Raw genomic sequence first — 17909 nt, forward strand, 5'->3', positions numbered from 1 at the left:
TAAGATTATCTCTTGATGTCTGATGTGGTTGAGCCTTTATTTAATCCTCTATTGTATCATTTTGTGAGAAAAAAACAAACAAAACACATTATAATTTCCTACTTTCTCTCGAATACCAATTCTTTATCCTGCGTCGTACACACTGAAAAACCTTTTTCCTGAGGTACAGCAGAACTCACCTTTTGGTTTTACCTCCTGTTAATACTTTTGCTGTGCTTGTGTTTTTGTATCGTTTATGTTTTTCTGGTAAAGGGTACAAATCAAAAAACATTTTTATTCACTAAAGACATTTTGTTGAAATTGATGTTTTTATTTGTGATATTTGTGGATTTTAGTATTCATTGACACTGGTTGTTGGATGAGCCTTGAATTTTTAGCATTTCAATAAAAATGATCAAGTAAACTTGCATCAACAGTGATTTAAAACTACAAAACAATACAACCCTTCTTCTCTTTCTTTACTCTAAAAGAGTATTTGTTTTCTTAGGGTCTGCATAAAGATGTTCTCTATGAAACATTCACTAACAATTAAAACTGTCTACTGTACATTTCATCCTCAGAAATTTTTTAGAGTAATTCTGTTGGTAATTTCATCAGAGGCATTTCTTCGCTGGTGTGTTTGTACACGAGCAGCTATAGGGCTCAACGGATGGCCATTTTGGTCCAGACTGAAATATCTCAACAATATCTCAACTATCTGATGGGTTTCCATGGACCGTTTTCATTTATCTTGTGCCAATTAGCAAATGTTAGCATGCTTATGCACATTTAACCAAAGTGGTGAATATGTTTAACATTATAGGCCCACCTGCTAAATAACGTTAGCATCGTCACTGCAAGCATGTCAGCGTGCTAACGTTAGCAGTGAGCTCACAGAGCTGCTAGTATGACTGGAGACTCTCAGCCTTGTTGCACTAATTATTCAGGATTTTAGTTACCATGTAATTCTATTAAATATAACCTGCTACTCCCTGACCTACTCATTGGGTCACATCACACAGTTCAACTGATGTTTCATGGATTTTAATAATCATCACTGTACGCTGCCTGAAGCGATGCAGCCTGGAGCGATGCAGCCTGGATCATCCTGTTTGGCCTACTTCTCATTTGACTTCTAATGGTTACAGCTTATATGAAGAGCAAACAAACTGATAAGCGTAAGACAGAAGCTGCTGCAGTTTACTTTTTAATATGCATTTGGTCGCTCAAGGTGATCTAAAGTATTGGAAGTTACACAGATAAAACACATAATGGAAGTTTTTTTTATGTTTGGCTACTGTTTCTCCAAAGGACAAAAGTCGGAAGCTTTAGAGCACTTTAAAAAGGCTATAATCAATAATTAAAAATCAACAATGGATCACATGACCTTTGTAAAAGAGTTCATTCATAGTTGGCCGACAGAGAAATACCACCTGACTGCAGTTACCCTCAGATTTATGAAGCGTTTCAGATTCTTTCAGCTCATTGTTTAGCTTTTAAGAGCCATGCATTTACTGTTTGGTTCAGTCTCACAGCAAAACTGCTCTAAAATCCAAATATACACTACCTGCTCAGCACCAAACAGACATAGTTAGTGACTAGCTGGTGAACATAGAGGAGCATTTAGCAGTTTAAGAGCCAGATATTTCATTCCCTCAGGATTTGGTGGAGACTAAAACAAAGGAGAGCGAATATTAGATTTGAAGTTGCAATATACAGACTCCATTCTCTGCTCAGATAGACATAACTCCTCTATAGTTGTTTGCTGCAATAATAATGCTATTATCGTATAGAGTACCTTTAACTTCATCAGGTGGAAACAAACAAGTAACAAGCTCTGTAACTGCTGGGTATAGCATACATAAGCGACTAGATGATTGCAAGTTTACCATATCGACTTTATAAGGAGATAATATGTCAGTGTTGTTTACAGCTTATGTCTGTTGCCCCCAAGTTGTCAAACTAATCAGTTACTGCAGGTTTCAAGTAAAGTCCTCAAGCATTGTCATTTTCACACCCTACTAAAGCAAGCCAAAGCATATTTTTTTAGTGTGTTACAAAACTGGGATCATTTATAGTTTCTGTCAGAGTCCCAGGCTGCCCTTTGTGTCTAATGCTGCATTTGTGTGCTGATGAAATCTCACACAATGAATCCCCAACTCCCAGAGCAAACAGTTTGCTACATATCCACTGTGTCCAGCTCTCGTGGGGCGCTCACAGACTTTCCAGCCTTGATGTTTAGCTTTAGCTTCAGCTGCCAGCTCAGTATGCCCGAGCTTCCCTTTTTTTTTTTTTTTTTTACATCCTTTTTTCTTTAGCAGCATCTTTCTATGGCACAGAGAGCTTCATATTCAAACCCTTGGGGAGTGTTGGATCATTACCAGAGGGATGAGGCCGCCTCATTGTGGGCAAGAAAGTTGCTGGTTGTGTCTTGCTTTCACAAACAGCCTGCCTTTTTTTTTAAAGAAACCAACAGATTTACATTAGCGCTCTTCAACAAACAGTATATAAATGCATGTCTGTTAACTGTTGCCGTTTTATTTGATATATGTAGTATTTTAAAATACAAAGAGAAGAAAAAAAACACGAATATGACATTGTGGTTTTAATTTGAATTAAACCCGGATAAAAGGGACTTCCGTCTGCATTCTAGTATGATAAACATCTGAAGATAAATACTTTTGACGGCATCTTTCTATTCCAACATCTGCTCCATTTCAGTCTCTGCCAAGTGAAGAAAATTGATCTCTGTCCTTCATTCATTCATGACACAGGTCTCACATTACAGACTCATGACTCCACTTAACAGTTCCTGCTCCTCTTTTTTCCTCTTTTATAAACACGTCACGCATATTAAGATCCTTTAAAAACATAAGAATAATTGTTCCTGGTTGTATGTACGTGCAGGATCATCATCTTATTAACAACGACTTTCCATCTTTAAATGTTGGTCTGCAGAGTGTTGTGGTCACAGCATGTTGCTGTGAGGAAAAACAGACCATTGCTGAGAGATGCCAGATTTCTAAATCTATTTTAATCCTAATCCCATCAGTAGCATTTACTCTGCTCTCTGGTCCTCACGTGACCTCTTAAATTAAAATCTGGAGCCTTTCGTTTTACAACTTGCTCAAGATGACAAGAGACAGAAGGAAATATAATCTTTTTTTGTTTGTGTAACCTTTCAAATGTTGTGGTCCTTACGGAAACAAAGAAAAAAGATGTTAGACGATATAAACCCATTTTAATCCCTATTTTTATGTGCATTCACTGTAATGCTGGCTATAAACATGACTATTTATATCTGCATTCATCAGTATCCCCACTTTTGTCACACAACACCACAGTTTGAACAGGTGAAAATGAACACATTTGCACACCATAATTATGAATAAATACGTATTTAAGTGCAGATAAACATGAAAGGCCTTTGTGAAGGAATGCTCCTATAGTTAATGTGCAGGTGTGTGCACAAGTGCATGTGTGTGTGTGTAAGGCTAACCTGTCCACCCATGCGTCTATAATTGATGAGCTCAGTATCACCGTGTTATTCTAACCCTGCAGGATAAAAGAAAGAAGGATAGAGGGATAGAGAGAAAGGAAAAAAACATGAATAATTGAGCCCAAATCAGTTTAGTGAGCCTCCGTCCCTTCCTACTCTCAGTCTAATGAAGTCAGTGCATGCAACTGGGTTCTCCAAGAAACTTCTGTATCGAAGAGAGGAGAAGATGCGACCCCGGGCATTTGAGGGAAGCCGATAAAAGGCAGTTTTTGTGATCCGAAAAGCTTTGACTTTCCTCATTTTTTTTTTTAGTAAAGAGGTTGTTGGACTCAGGATCATCATGATACCATGGTGGCCCATCTGCTAGGGCTGGCCTTTCTGTTTCTAGCTACCAGCCCGGTCACCTCTAAGACACTGGGTAAGGATTGTCTTTGGATTCATACAGTTGCAGTTCAAAATTGGTTTTCCATATAACGTCACTTACATGATGATTATATAAGAGAGCTGCTGGGCAAAAATGATTTATCATTTATTGACTTTCTGTAGAATCTGTTTTAATTCTGTTGTTCAAATCTAAGATTTGAAGTATAACGCGACATACTTGATATTTGAAGTTGACATCAATATTTGAGACTGTAGTTTTATAACAATATATATCAACAATTTTCTTTTTTATAAATGCATATAAAACATAAACAAAATGGTTTGATGAGGATCACTTAGATTTGTGACCATGATATTTATAGTTGAAATACATACTGTGTTGGTGAAAAAAAACATATAGTGGCAATAATGTTTTGAAATTTAACATACAGTATATTTGGCATTTCTGTACTGCAATTTCACTGATACCGTGAAACCGTATGTCTGCCATTAGCTAATATTAATGGATACATCGGCCTGGCCAATTTATCAGTCAGGCTATAATTCTAAGATAATTATAAATAAAACCCAAAATGTTTTTTTTTTTTACTTGTGTAAAGAGTTTTGTGTGGAACAAAGTTCACTGCACCGAAAGTCATTTTGGAGGTAATTGATAAAGATGCTTTATAAATTAAATGGAAAAGTGTAATTTTACTTATCTGGTTATCTGTTTCGTAATCCCTTATTAAACTATTACAGCGTGCCTGAAACTTACAGTGTAATCAATCCTGAAACTGAACACTAGCAGGGCACTCGACACCACCATCTCTTTTTCCTTCACACACACGCTCGTTTGCTTCTCTGTGTATCCTCTCCCTGTTCCAGGGGTGAAGGTCAATCCCAACTGGGAGGTTGTGTACCAGGACACCAGCGTGTATGGGGTGGTGGGCAAAGCGGTGATCCTGGAGTGCGGCACCACCTTGCCAGACATGTACATATGGAGCTTCACCAAACCCGGAACTGATGCTATAAAGGCTGTGGTGTATAATTTGGGGAAAGGACAGAGGATCCAGCAGCTGGCGGAGACGCTCGGACAGCTCACGGTCATCTCAAACAGTGCAGCCGTGAGCATCGAGAAACTGCCTGTGGCTGCACACGGCCTGTTCACCTGTCAGGCTTTCTATGACATAGAACAGGAGCCCAAGGTCTTCTACTACTACGTGTACCTCACTGTCCGAGGTAAGACTTCTGAAACACTTACCTTTAGGCAGGGGCGTAGCTAGGATGAGGGGGGGGTCTTAGACAGTAAAGATTCCTACATCTGTGACTTTGTCTTGAATGCAGTTCCCGTCAGTAAGCCTTACCTCCTGATGAGTGATGTATCTCCAGTGGAGGGATCTACAATGTGGATGCGCTGCAATCTGGAAAATGGGACTGGACCGATCCAGTATGTGTGGCAGCATCAGATGCGCACCGGCAACATTTCCGCCTTTGCACAGGGCAACACCAGTGTTATCAACGTGACCAACATCAACCGCAACCACACCGGCTGGTACCGCTGTGTGGCCAGCAATGCCGTCAACAGCGAGAGCTCCAACCGGTTATGGCTGGACACCATCTGTGAGTATTTTTGGGGTAGAATGTGGGTTTTTCAAATGCCGATTAAAACCATGACAGCAGTTTCTTTCTTTCTTTTCTTTGGCATTTGATGTGAGTAATCAATAAACTGCGAGGACACGCGTCTTCAGTAGGCTATGTGTCACACACAGGAAATGTCACCATGTAACATGTGTTGAATGATAACTTTGACAAATCATTACTCACACTGTTTCATGTTTTAGTCATAGGTCAGCTTTTGTCTGCTTCAAACATCCATTTATTTCATTTTCTTTCTCTTCGGTTCTGGTGGCATTTGAAAGACGTTGTATTGTTTCTGCTTTGGATTGTAATTCTAAAACTGCTTTTAACTGTCTATGTTAATACGTGAACTCCAGTGGTCTGAATTTGAAGCACAGAAAGAGGGCCATAGCTACCATTAAGGAGTCTAAAAGTTTTAGCAACCTGTGCATGGATAGTTTGTTTTACCAATTTCAGTATTTTTTAGACCACAACATATTTAAATTTGATTGCTTCTAATTCAACAAAAAACAAATAAAAGACTCATCAAACACATTTCCTCTTTAAGTTTTGAAGGCTTTTGAAACAGCTTCATGTTGGCAAATAAACTCTACCAAAAAATCTATTTGATCTAATTATATTTTGTGTGTTAAACGTTTTTGGAGAGGGAGTTAATTGATAATCGGGGTGTGCTAATGATATCGAGGACTTACTGACAAGAAGCTTGAGTCTTTTTGTGGGTTTGACTTCCTGAACTATCTGAGTTGTGACAGACTATATTGAAGATGTGCGAATACTTTCAATAGTTGCAGCGCAGAATCAAAGAAGACGTCTCCTGTCAGTGGTGTACGTAACATGTCCGCGTCCTTCATATCTGTCCACATGAGTGTGTTCATGTCCTTTTTCTTCAGTTGGCCCGGACATCCCTCAGATAGACGTGACTCCGTACAGCATAACAGAGCGGGGATATTCAGCCTTGGAAAGAGAGACTGTTTCTTTACTGTGTCAAGCCCAGTCCAACCCGGCCAGTCAGTACGTCTGGTTCTACAACAACTCCCAGGTCTACACTGGGCCGCAGTTAACCATCACCAAGATCCTCCGCATGCACACTGGCGACTACGCCTGCTTGGCGCAGAACACCTACCTCAACACCCGCTCCAAAAAAACCATCAGCCTGACTGTCTACTGTGAGTGTGACCTCTGACCTCAGACCTCGGACCGTGCCATAAGTCCTCCCGCTCCTCTGTGAACCTCTCCACTCAGTCCTAGCATGTGTTCTTCTGTCTTGGTGCTGCAAATGGCAACGAGTGTAAAAGAGACAAGATGATCATTCAGATTTGACATTTATAGCACAAGACTAAGAAAACACGAATCCAGGGTCTGAACCGCCTTTGATCTTTATCTTCATTAACACTGAATCTCCTACTTAAACACAACTCCCTGATCATTTCACTTTTAACTAAACCTCTCCTGTTTTCAGTGTTATGCAGAAACCGCCTTTGCTTCCTCTGTTTTAATCATCCATACTCCATTTATTGCATTATCTCTCATATTTCAACCTCCTTATACTCACTAAGACTTCAAAACAGACCCAACAGCTTGCAAATGAACATGCATACACACATTCAGTTACACACACACACACACAAACACCACACACACAGCAGAGTGTGGAAGTGCTGCAGACCTATTCTCCTGTTGGGGCCGTCGGGGAAGTTGATGGGACTCTCTGGCAGGTACCACGCTGTGATGTCACAGCCATGACAAGTGTTGGTTGGCTAGAGGACCGATGCTTGTCATTCTGCTCTCATGTTATCTTTTGCATTTCTGCAAGATAATCAGTTGATGTGTCTTACCTACGCATCGCCCAAGAGAGATAGAATGTATTTCCTTTTTATACACATCTTTCACGTGAGAGAAGACAGGCTTTGCAGGGCTGACTTGACGTTCATCTGTGTCACAAGAGAAGATTGTATGTAAAAAGATATCTAATAAAAAGCATGTTTCTTCTATGATATAAGTGAGGTGTTTCAACACCTTCAATACTGTAGCCGCATGGGCACTTTCTCTGGTCCCGATGACCTTCTGTAAAACCCCTTTGTGCACATCACTGCCTCGTTACGCTGTATCTTATCCCCGCAGACCCGCCCGATGGCTCCCCCTCCTGTTCTGTGGAGCCGGCTCTGAATCACACCTCTCTGAGGCTGCTCTGCTCCTGGCCCGGTGGATTACCCTCCCCCTCCCTCCACTGGACCGGAGCCTTGACCCAAGTGGGACAAGACGGGGCTGACACAGTGCAGCAAACAAATCCACTGACCAACACCGCCATCTTGCTGCCGCCTGAAGATCTGACTTCCAACAGCAGCTCGTTTACGTGCATGGGCTCCCACCTGGCGCTCAAACAATCAACAGAGTGCAGCACACGCACATGTAAGAATTGGAACACAGGAAGTTTTCTATGCTCATTGTCCACATCTCACTTAAACCTCTTCCCCTCCACCAGATATTCCCCCTGCAGAGCCGGTGTGTTTTGCCTATGTGACTAACAATAAACAGTATCTGATGCTGTCCTGCTCCTGGGATGGGGGGGCCCCGAAAGCCTTGGTGTGGTGGGAGGGCCCGGGTGGCCAGGGTAAAGGCGGGGAAGAAAACTCCAACATCCTAATCCTTCGCTACGGCACTGCCCGCAACGGGAAACCCTACACCTGCAATGCTAAGCATCCACTTCTGGTCCAAACCAAAACCTGCAGGCTCACACTGGGTCAGTGCACATTATCAGACAGACATTAGAGGGAAATAGCAGATATGATTTTTTTAAGATTTGTTAATTAATTCATGTATACATTGTCACCTGTAGAGGCTCCTGTATTGCTGACGCAGCGCAGAGTTGTGTCTGTATACGAGGGGAGCGATGTTCAGCTCACCTGCAACCTGAGAGCCAACTACCTACCCGTCAGTGAAATAACCTGGTTCAACAATCAGGGTGTGGGCGTCCGAGACACCTCGAAGTACGCACTGCTGCAAACATCTGCATGGGCCAATCTGACTGTGAGAGACACGGATGAGACTCAAGACAGCGGCGAGTACAAGTGCTACACTTCCAACGCAGTGGGAGTAACTGAAATCAATGTCACTTTAGTGGTTAAGAGTAAGTTGGGTTTTTTTCCCTATTTTTAAAGGAATAGTTTGACATTTTGTGAAACATAGTTGCCTTCTTGCTGAGAGTTAGACGAGAAGATTGATACCACACTCATGTCTGTTCAGGAAATATGAAGCTACAGCCAGCAGACAGTTAGCTTAGCTTAGCATAAACACAGTAAACAAGGGAAAACAGCAAGCCCTGTGAGCAAAACCAAACTCTAAACATCAAGTTGTTGTTATATGGAGGTCTACATAACGACAAATATATTGGTTTTGTTTTGTCTCGTTATCAGGGCACCCGATACCGCCCAATGCGACCCTCATCAACGTGATGTACAACAGTCGACAGCGTAACGAGGTGGAGCTGGAGTGGCAGGTAGAGAATGAAGAAGGAGGAGGTTGGACAGGTTTCATCCTGCAGCACATTTGGGTGTCAGAGCGGCCAGGAAGGAGAGTCAACAACAATGATTCAAAGGAGGCCGCGGAGGAGAGGATCGGTCCACCAGTCTGGTACTCCAACATCATCCAGGACCCAGAAGTCAGGATTCACACAGTAGGGAAACTGACACCGACCGTTACGTACCAGTTCCGCATCACACTTGTCAACCACCGCACCATCGGACATCCTTCTACAGCAAAGACTCCAGGTATAGTGAGTGAATGGAGTGAGGAAAGTGTGATCAGATATGAGACTTTTGGCAGAAAACTTAGAGATGATTTACAAACAAATGATTAAAAAAAATGGGCAAAAGCAAGGGAAGCAAATAATAATGTCATATTTTAAAAAGGTGACAGGTGAGTTAGGTGATTATTCAAACATAGTTGATGCTGATGTCTTGTTGTGACGGCTGTTACGATGACTGTCTAACATTTTTGTTTCTCTTTTGTTGTTGTTATCCACATAGGTGAAACACTCAGACACAAACTACAACACATACATTTACACACACCTCACAGCTTCACACCTTTCACTCACTTCCTGTTTACCTCCTTTCATGCCTTGCTCCTTACCTTTGCTTTAACTGACCCTGTGTGCTTCGTCTTGTAAAGTCTTTGTGTTAATTGTATCATTTAAAGCAGGATTTTACTGCTTTAACCGAGCCAGGTGATTGTTTAGGGTGTAGAAAGGCTTGTAGGTCAGGTGTCAGGGAAGGATAGGCCAGTGGTTTTCAACCCCTGTACTGTCAGTGCTTCAGTTAATCCACAACTACGCTCAGTAATTATGTTTTTCCAACCAAACACTTTCAGTGAAGATGGTTGGTTAATTTCACTGTATAAGAACTAAGCTGACATGGGTTGAGAACCACTACAGGGAGCTGAAACATGATGAAAAAACTATGTGCCACAACTGTCTGTGTTGTCTCAGAGGTGTACTATTTTGCAATGTGTAACTGTGATGTGTTGCAGCGGAACCACGCTACAACGTGTACCCTGCTGTGATTGGAGCAGCTATAGGCGGGATGCTCATTGCAGCCTTCCTCACAGCGCTGCTGCTCGTGTACCTAATCCGCAACCGCAACAACAATCCCCGTGAGTCCCATACACAGTCCTAATGACTTGAATATTAAAGCCATTGTCCCATTACGTTGCATTAATGTTGTGTTTCTTCTCCCAGGACTACATGACATGCTGTTTGGTTTGTGAGTATCTGTTTACTGTCTATATATAATTAAAAAGTGCAGTTTGTTATCATGTCGGCAGACAGTTCTTTGTACAGACATGCCGTTAAAACCTTTTCTTCTTCTGGTGTGTCCAGGCAGCACAGCCAGTCGAGGGAAAACATCAACTTTCCAGAGGATGAGGTGGTAGGCGGGTTGGAGGGAGGAATAGAGGAGATCAGTGGATCATCCAGTCCAAGTAAGATGAACCCACGTCACACACATATTCATGCACACCTAAAGATTGGCTACCACACTGCTTTTTTGTGTATTTATTTTACTTAAGTCTTGTTTTGTAAAACTTAAAGTGCATCTGAAATTAAATGGAATTTTTATGTTTTTTGACTCCATGAAGACGCTTACTCTTCAATACCACAGACGTCTCACACATTTTCTGCCTGAAAAGGGGATAAATATATATAACTTTGGTTGGACTTTAAGAACTCAAAACTAAAGTGCTGTTTCTTAATTTGAAAACTTAACAAAATCTGAATTTTGGTGCTTCTGAGAAGTACAAATAGCTGACTCCTAGTAAAGAATTGTTGAATGTTAAATGGAAAGATCCTGGACTTTAACACAGGTGTTTATACATCTGGTTGATAAGACCTCTGCTCAGGTGGAAGTTTGGCAGAGCTTTGCTGGGATTATCAAAGGTCACCAGACTGAAAGATGTTTCAGCTTCACTGTGCAGAGTCGTGTTCAGTGGAGCAGGGACTTGAAACCTGTCTGAAAACAGACCTTTCAGTAAAGCAGGAGGCAGCGTGTGTCCAGTCGTCGAACTTTTGAAATTTACTTTGTAGGGGCAGCTGCAGAATGTACTAAAAGAAAAAAATTTGGAACGCATCTTCACTTTGACGCCCATCAATGTTTATTAAAAAAGTTTAAATAAATACTTGTTAAAATACTTTAAAAAAACCTGTCCTGATGCCGAACGTTATGTTTCTCTTTTCCAGTTCCAACCATGGCTTTACCCCGGGCAGCATCCCCCCTCACCACCTCACCCCGGAGTGCCACCCCCACCGCCAGCCAAGCCCCTCCCCCCGGAGACGACAACGAGCCCGTCAGCGTCACCATCACCGTCAACGCTACAGGATCATAGACTAGTCATACATGTATATCACAGACTTCTTTGGTTGTAATTTCACCTGGAATTAATAGTTTTGTAGACAGTTTGTTAAAGCATGTAGCCTGTGACTTAGACCTCAACTGAACTTCAATAACAGTGAAGCTCTCCTCACATATATCTTTCACTACAAAACCTTGATCCATTGATTTCTACATTAAATGACATGTATACTGCTCAGCCAACAGTGTTTTTTTTTAAACAAGGAAACCATTTTTCTTCACCTAAAATACAATCCAAAAATAGTATTCTTTGAGTTAGTGTTCATCATCATTATATGCATCCTTTATAATAAAAAAAAAATGTAGCATATAATGTTTATTTTAAATAATTTATTAAAGACTTTGGACTGTATCACGTTAAAAATAATCAGAACAAATCACACACACAAACACTTTCATCTCTGTGTATGAACCACTAAACAAAATGACGTCCTCCCTTCTGGCATCAAAGACTTAACCGGTTCTCACAAGAATAGAAGTGCAAGAAAACAAGAGTGCACGCACACAGTTGAAGAGAACATCAAGAAACATTTCAAATATCAGTAGAACAGCTAAATATCTACAGCTTCTTCCTCCATTGTCCACAGCAGTGTGCACACTATGTAGAGGTTTGCTCATAGGATGGGGGGTAAAATCTTCTGAGTGCTGATGATGTCTCCGAGCTTCTGTTTTATTTTCACAAAGAGACGCTTGAACTCTAGCCCGTCACCCTGGAAACACAAGATTAGTTTAGTTCACTTGGTTTGGACCAACGTGGAAAAATAAACATTGCTGTCTTTCAGTTCTGGTACATTTTGTTTTCAAACTAAAACTTTGAGGTGTGATCATGAGGTCATACGGACTAACAGGTGAACCATCGATTGGACAGTTATGGTGACTCATCCTGAATCTTCAAATATAAAGCATTTTATAAAGTATATTTCCTTCCTGCTGACAAAAAGATGATGTCCATTGGCATGTTATCTTTTCTCAACATTTTTGTGGAGTTATTTTCCCTGCAGTTTGTCACTTGATTCAGCTTATTTTTAAATATAAATATATTTCTAAGGATTTTTTAAAAGGAAAAATGCATATTTACATCAGATTATGAGGGAGTTATGCTATACTGGCAATTAACATAAAGAAAATATACTGGTATATTGCTGCACTGCAAAAACCCTGTTGCTTTCTCTCACAAAAAGGATTTTTCTGCATCTTCACCTTTATCATTATTTTTTGGTGGTTCAGTAGCACACTCAGTGTCTCAGTTTGAGTGGTAATCACACTTTTATCTCAGCTTTAATATAGTAATATATTGTTTATGTCAGAAAAAAACTACATATATCTTTTTAATCTAAAACTCACCTTAGACAGTCTGAAGTCCAGCAGCACTCTCCGGTTCATCTCTAGCAAGTGCACTTTGAAGATGAGTTTGTTATTGCGTTTGTCCAGCGTGCTCACCGTCACCTAAAAGACAAAGGGAGGCTCATTAGACTGTCGTGCATTATGGTCTATTGCAGCTGAACGAGGCGTGCGTGCGCGTGTTTGCGTGCTGGCTGCAACTGGTAGCCTGGCTGTGTGGTGCAGGTCTCATCTCTCAAAGAAAGTATTTATCTTCTGTAATCATGTATACTTGCTGCACTGATCTGTACCTGTTTGGTGCAGGTGAGTTTGAAGCAGAGTGACAGGCCGTCACAGGCGTCTTTCAGCGCAGATAAGGAGACGTCAGCATTCACAGTGGTGAAGAAACGAGTCATTCGCCGCACTAATCTCTGCCACTGCGACTGCACGCGGAAGGAAGAAGTTTGCATTAAAGCAGCATTATAAAGCAGGATTTCATTATTAAACAGAAATGTGATTTGTGTAGAAAAACAGGACAAAAACAAAAGAAAGAGTGGCTGCTCTTCTGTGAAACAGACCCCGAGCCTGTGTTGCTGAAAGTTCCCACACTTTGTGAGATATATCATATAAAGAAATTACTATTCGATGTAGCACTGAGTATGCAGATTACCTGACTGGCTCCCGGGGTGCCCAGTAGCTGACTACCTAGCAGCATGTGCTCCGGCTTGGTTGGCTGAGAGAAGCTGACTTGGCCCTCGCTTTGGCCGATGATCAACATGGCTTCCCAGCCACCTGCCGCGAAATCAGGCTGAGAGCTGGAAAACTGCATCTTGTCATCACTGCGGAGGGAGGAAATATCTTAAGATTACGGGCACAAAAGCGAATACACATTTGAGTTGACATAAGAAAGACACAACTCTCTGACCTGTTGGTGCGGGATGCGAGTCCCACGTCTGACCGAAGAAGTTTCTTTCCTCCTGAGCCTGGAGGCGGTTGCTTTACACCTGCAGAGGAGATACACAGACAGACATCAGTCCGGTGAACGTTACACTTAAATTGATTGTATCATGTTGATTTTTTTTCTTCAAACTTGCCTTGAGCAAACCAGCGGTCTTTCTGTATGTCTGCGATTGAGATGCGTGCATCTGGCTTGGCCAGCAGTAATTTGGACAACAAACCTGAAGAGAGAAATTAAATGTGAATTAAATAAAGCTCAGTGAACATTAAGGGATTTTGTAACCCCAAGACAATATCTGAAATGTAGCATTTAAACTTAATTAATGAAGTATAATTTGGGACTTGCTAAGAGGCATTGGTTGTATTTTCTTCCAAGGAGGTAAGTATGTTTTCTTCTGAAGCCAGTCTGAATACTCTTGACAGCTCTCAGTCGGCTGATCCCATGGCAACTCTGAAAAAGAGGCAACACAAAGACAGTGACGAAATGTTTCCACACATCTACCGCAGGACAGTTGCATTAGCATCCGTTGTATTTTTACCATAGATGTAGAGAGTTCAGATCACTTATGAAAATGATCAATATTGTCAGGTGTACGATAACTGTTGTGTTTTAACAATAATTCAGCCTTTTGTAATTCACCGCTAAAAAACCCGAATGTACAATAATTTCAACATGTTATAGTTTCAGTTTTTTCCCCATTATAGTGAAATGGTACGGAGATGACTTGGAACCAACTATGTCAATAATGTAACGTGAAAAAACAGACCCTGGATGAGGATCCAATCACATCTCTGCTGAGCTCTTGTGTCACCGTCATCACTCAAAACCTCTTTGTAAGAAACTCCTCATTAAAGTCAAAGAAACGTTGATAGTTCAACATGTAAAAACGTTCATATTAAATAGATTTTAAGCACTATTAATATTCTTTGTCCTACTTCGATTTCGGGGGATGATCATGCTCTACGTTTTGGAACTATAAAGTTGTGGGCTTTGGGTATTTGAACAGGAAGTATGATGTTGTCCCTTAGTTGTAGACATGTAGGCTTCAACTTAAGCCCCATGTTTTAGCCTATAGTTGTTTTCATTTTGGCAATTTGACACCACTTATAGAACAATGACTGAACTATTGGCGGTTCTTGTTTACAATGTGCAGACAACTACCTCTTAATCACTTCAAAATGTGATTATTGTCTGGATTTATAAAGAGCTTCTTTTTTCCACCAAAATGTATAAGAGGTAAAAGAACATTTTACATAGTTACAGTGTAAAGTACACACATAGAGTAAGTAATATAGTGTATAATGCAATACCCTGCACAAGCACACATTACAGCTTTAGAAATCTGTGAATCAACACCTGTGAAAGTCTCAGCAACAATGTAAAATCACAACCTTCACAATAAAGAGGCTTTTGTGTTGTATTGGACGACAGAAGTTGGTACGATCACCCTGTAAACATGCACTTTGTGAGCGTACCTCCAGCCAGCATGGCAGTGAGGACAATCCCACAAGCCCAGATATCTGCAGGCTGAGCTTTGTACTCCCTTTGGCCGAGAAGCTCCGGAGCCACGTACGGAAGAGTCCCACAGAGACGACTCAGAAGACGCTCTCGTCCTCTGAAACGAAACATGGTGGCCAGGCCAAAATCTGTCAGCTTCAGGTTATCTGAAAGGTAAAAGACAACAGCAGATGATGGTTACTATAAATGCAAACCAAGGTTATTCATTCTACACCTCGATACGCATTGTATTTCCTCACCTTTGTCATCCAGCAAAATGTTCTCTGGCTTTATGTCTCTGTGGGTGATTCCAGCACTGTGGAGGTATTCCTGTCAAAGTGCAACTGAGAATTTAATAACAGCAGAAACGGGTGCAGACGGTCACGTCAACACGCAGATTTGCTTCACTCACCACCGCCGCTATTAGCTGCTGGAAAAGTCTGTGAGCTTCTCTCTCCGCCATCCCCACATCAGGCTCTAAAATAAAAAGAAAGAAGACGTTTAAATAACTTGATTAAGTGCCATTCACATATAAAATATGAGGACAAGCTTCCACCCAGCTGTCCAGTTTACTTTAAATTGTATTTATCAAAAAATTAAAATACTAATTAGCTGTTGGCTGGGATTTGATTAAAAAGTGTTACTATATAATAATTCCTTTCTCATGCGGCAGTCCTTTGTTAATAAAACTATTACTTTAACTTTAATTGAATATTTTAAACTATAAAAAACATTACTGGTTACGCTCTCAAAGAAAGCAGCTCTATGTTTGCCACCTGCAGTCGTCCGACTCACCGATTCGGTCGAACAGCTCTCCTCCGGTGCAGTACTCCAGGAAGAGATACATCGTCGTACCTTCCTTCCGATGGCCAAAAAAACGGACGATGTTGGGGTGGTTGAGCATCTACCAGAACAGTAGCAAACGTCACATAGTGCACATACACTAACACGCACATAAATGAACACTTTAAAAGGTTATAGCTGAACAGTATATGCATACATGTAAATATATATAATATTACAAAAAAGTTTAATTAATTACAAATTAAGCTCCAGTTTAAATTCTTACAATCCGTTCAATGAAATGTCTTCTACTAGCAAATCCCTTCTGCTTCAGCTACTCTGATGAGCCGTTAAAGCCCATTAATGGCTCTGTGTACCTTTCACACTTTAGTCTTACTAACTTCACTAAAGGTGAATGACCTACTTTATGCACGCAGACCTCCTTCTTGACATTTTCCGCACACTCCTTAGCCTGAGAGGTATCGATCACCTTCACGGCAACCGCCTCCTCGGTCTGTCTGTTCACCAGCAGCCTCACTCTGCAACCATGGACACACAAAGAGAGATGGATCAGAGCATGAAGGAGGGGAAGTCCAGTGAGGGGTTTTTAAGATGTCAAACACGGGAAAGTCACAAAATATGTCACTGCATATGAGACATAAAAAGTTAATCTTGGATTAACTGGGTAAGTAGGTAGTAGGAGCATCACATAAGCAGGGCCACAAGCTTAACTGTGTTATTTTTGCAATAATTCTCCGAGCTTAATATCTTTTCTATATAATGATAAAAGAGGATTCATACTCTCCATAGGCTCCTTCTCCCAGTGTCTGAACAAGGTCCCAGTCTTGCACAAAAGGCACAGCCATGCTAAAAACAGAAACACACAGTCCTCGTCAAAAAAACACATACACATACATACATACATACATACATACATACATACATACATACATATACACACACACACACACACACACACACACACACACACACACACACACACACACACACACACACACACACACACACACACACACACACACACACACACACATATATATATTCTCTATATATCTCTTATTTTAAACCAGGCTGATACTGTAACACTTACGCCGTCTGTTAAATGTCTTTAACTCACATGATACGAACGACACAGAACACGCAAGTTAAACAGAAAAATGTTGTCAACTCGTAGTTAAATGTTGTTCTTACCTGCACAGTCTTCCTCGTGCAACAGCGTTTTCCAAATATATGCAGACAAAGTCGTTCATGTGTCTGCGTCTGTGAATTTAGCACAAATTTGGCGCGTTGTTGTTTTACTGGCGATAACTTCCGACATGTTCGTCATTTCCTGCATCTTTTTCTTCTTCGTGTGTTTCACTTGGCTCTCCGTCTCGGCCACTCGTTCTTTGTTTGCTGCACTATCGCCTCCTGCTGCCAAACAATCAAACAAAAAAACATCTAAAATCACATTGTGACAGCCTTTCCCTCCAAAATACAAAAATCCTCTTTCTTATTTGTAACCTCCCATGCTATTCATCGCTCCACATCAAATTGTAATCATAATGCATGGTCACCATGTAATACCTACACTATGTAACTGTGACTCATAGGTGTGTTAATTTATAATAGAAATGTAATAAATACTCATTAATACTAATACATATGAAATGCCAAACCCTCCATCTGCACAATCCTCAAAATGTGTTATCCTAAAAATGGAAAACTGTAGCAAATAATACATCTGCGTCTGGATCTGGGACAAATAGGAGTTGATAGAATTGTAATGCAACTTCTTTTCATTGCTATGTACAAAATGGCTCATCTTGCAGTACCTTCACATCTTTCAAATAAGTCTGCTGAATGAAAAGATCGGTTAACCAGTCGGCATGGCTGTTCAATCAATAATTTAATCAATGTGTCAATAAGCAAATCCGAACAGTGCCTGCAGTTTTGGGAAATGATGAAG

General features: G+C 40.9%; 2 protein-coding genes across 2 annotated transcripts; one reads left to right on the forward strand and one right to left on the reverse strand.

Annotated features, from left to right (window-relative positions):
* Positions 1-4749: 4749 nt before the first annotated feature.
* Positions 4750-11356, forward strand: vsig10l2 (V-set and immunoglobulin domain containing 10 like 2; the record flags this gene model as incomplete). The annotated part of the gene is made up of 11 exons (XM_079172151.1): positions 4750-5080; positions 5186-5461; positions 6370-6645; positions 7601-7888; positions 7962-8219; positions 8316-8606; positions 8893-9246; positions 10007-10129; positions 10215-10239; positions 10356-10456; positions 11211-11356. The coding sequence occupies exons 1-11, from the start codon at positions 4831-4833 to the stop codon at positions 11354-11356; spliced, it is 2388 nt and encodes a 795-aa protein (XP_079028277.1). The 5' UTR covers positions 4750-4830.
* A 463-nt stretch (positions 11357-11819) lies between these two features.
* chek1 (checkpoint kinase 1) lies at positions 11820-17250 on the reverse strand. Its single transcript, XM_079172152.1, has 14 exons — positions 17153-17250; positions 16742-16807; positions 16365-16479; positions 15953-16061; positions 15570-15634; positions 15418-15487; positions 15136-15324; positions 14006-14110; positions 13797-13880; positions 13628-13706; positions 13373-13541; positions 13014-13145; positions 12727-12828; positions 11820-12092 (listed from the first exon to the last, which is right to left on the reverse strand). Exons 1-14 carry the CDS (start codon positions 17209-17211, stop codon positions 11997-11999), a joined length of 1440 nt encoding a protein of 479 aa, XP_079028278.1. The 5' UTR covers positions 17212-17250; the 3' UTR covers positions 11820-11996.
* Positions 17251-17909: the final 659 nt, after the last annotated feature.

Source organism: Pholis gunnellus, assembly GCF_910591455.1.
Source record: "Pholis gunnellus genome assembly, chromosome: 13".
In the NCBI taxonomy this organism is placed as follows: domain Eukaryota; kingdom Metazoa; phylum Chordata; class Actinopteri; order Perciformes; family Pholidae; genus Pholis; species Pholis gunnellus.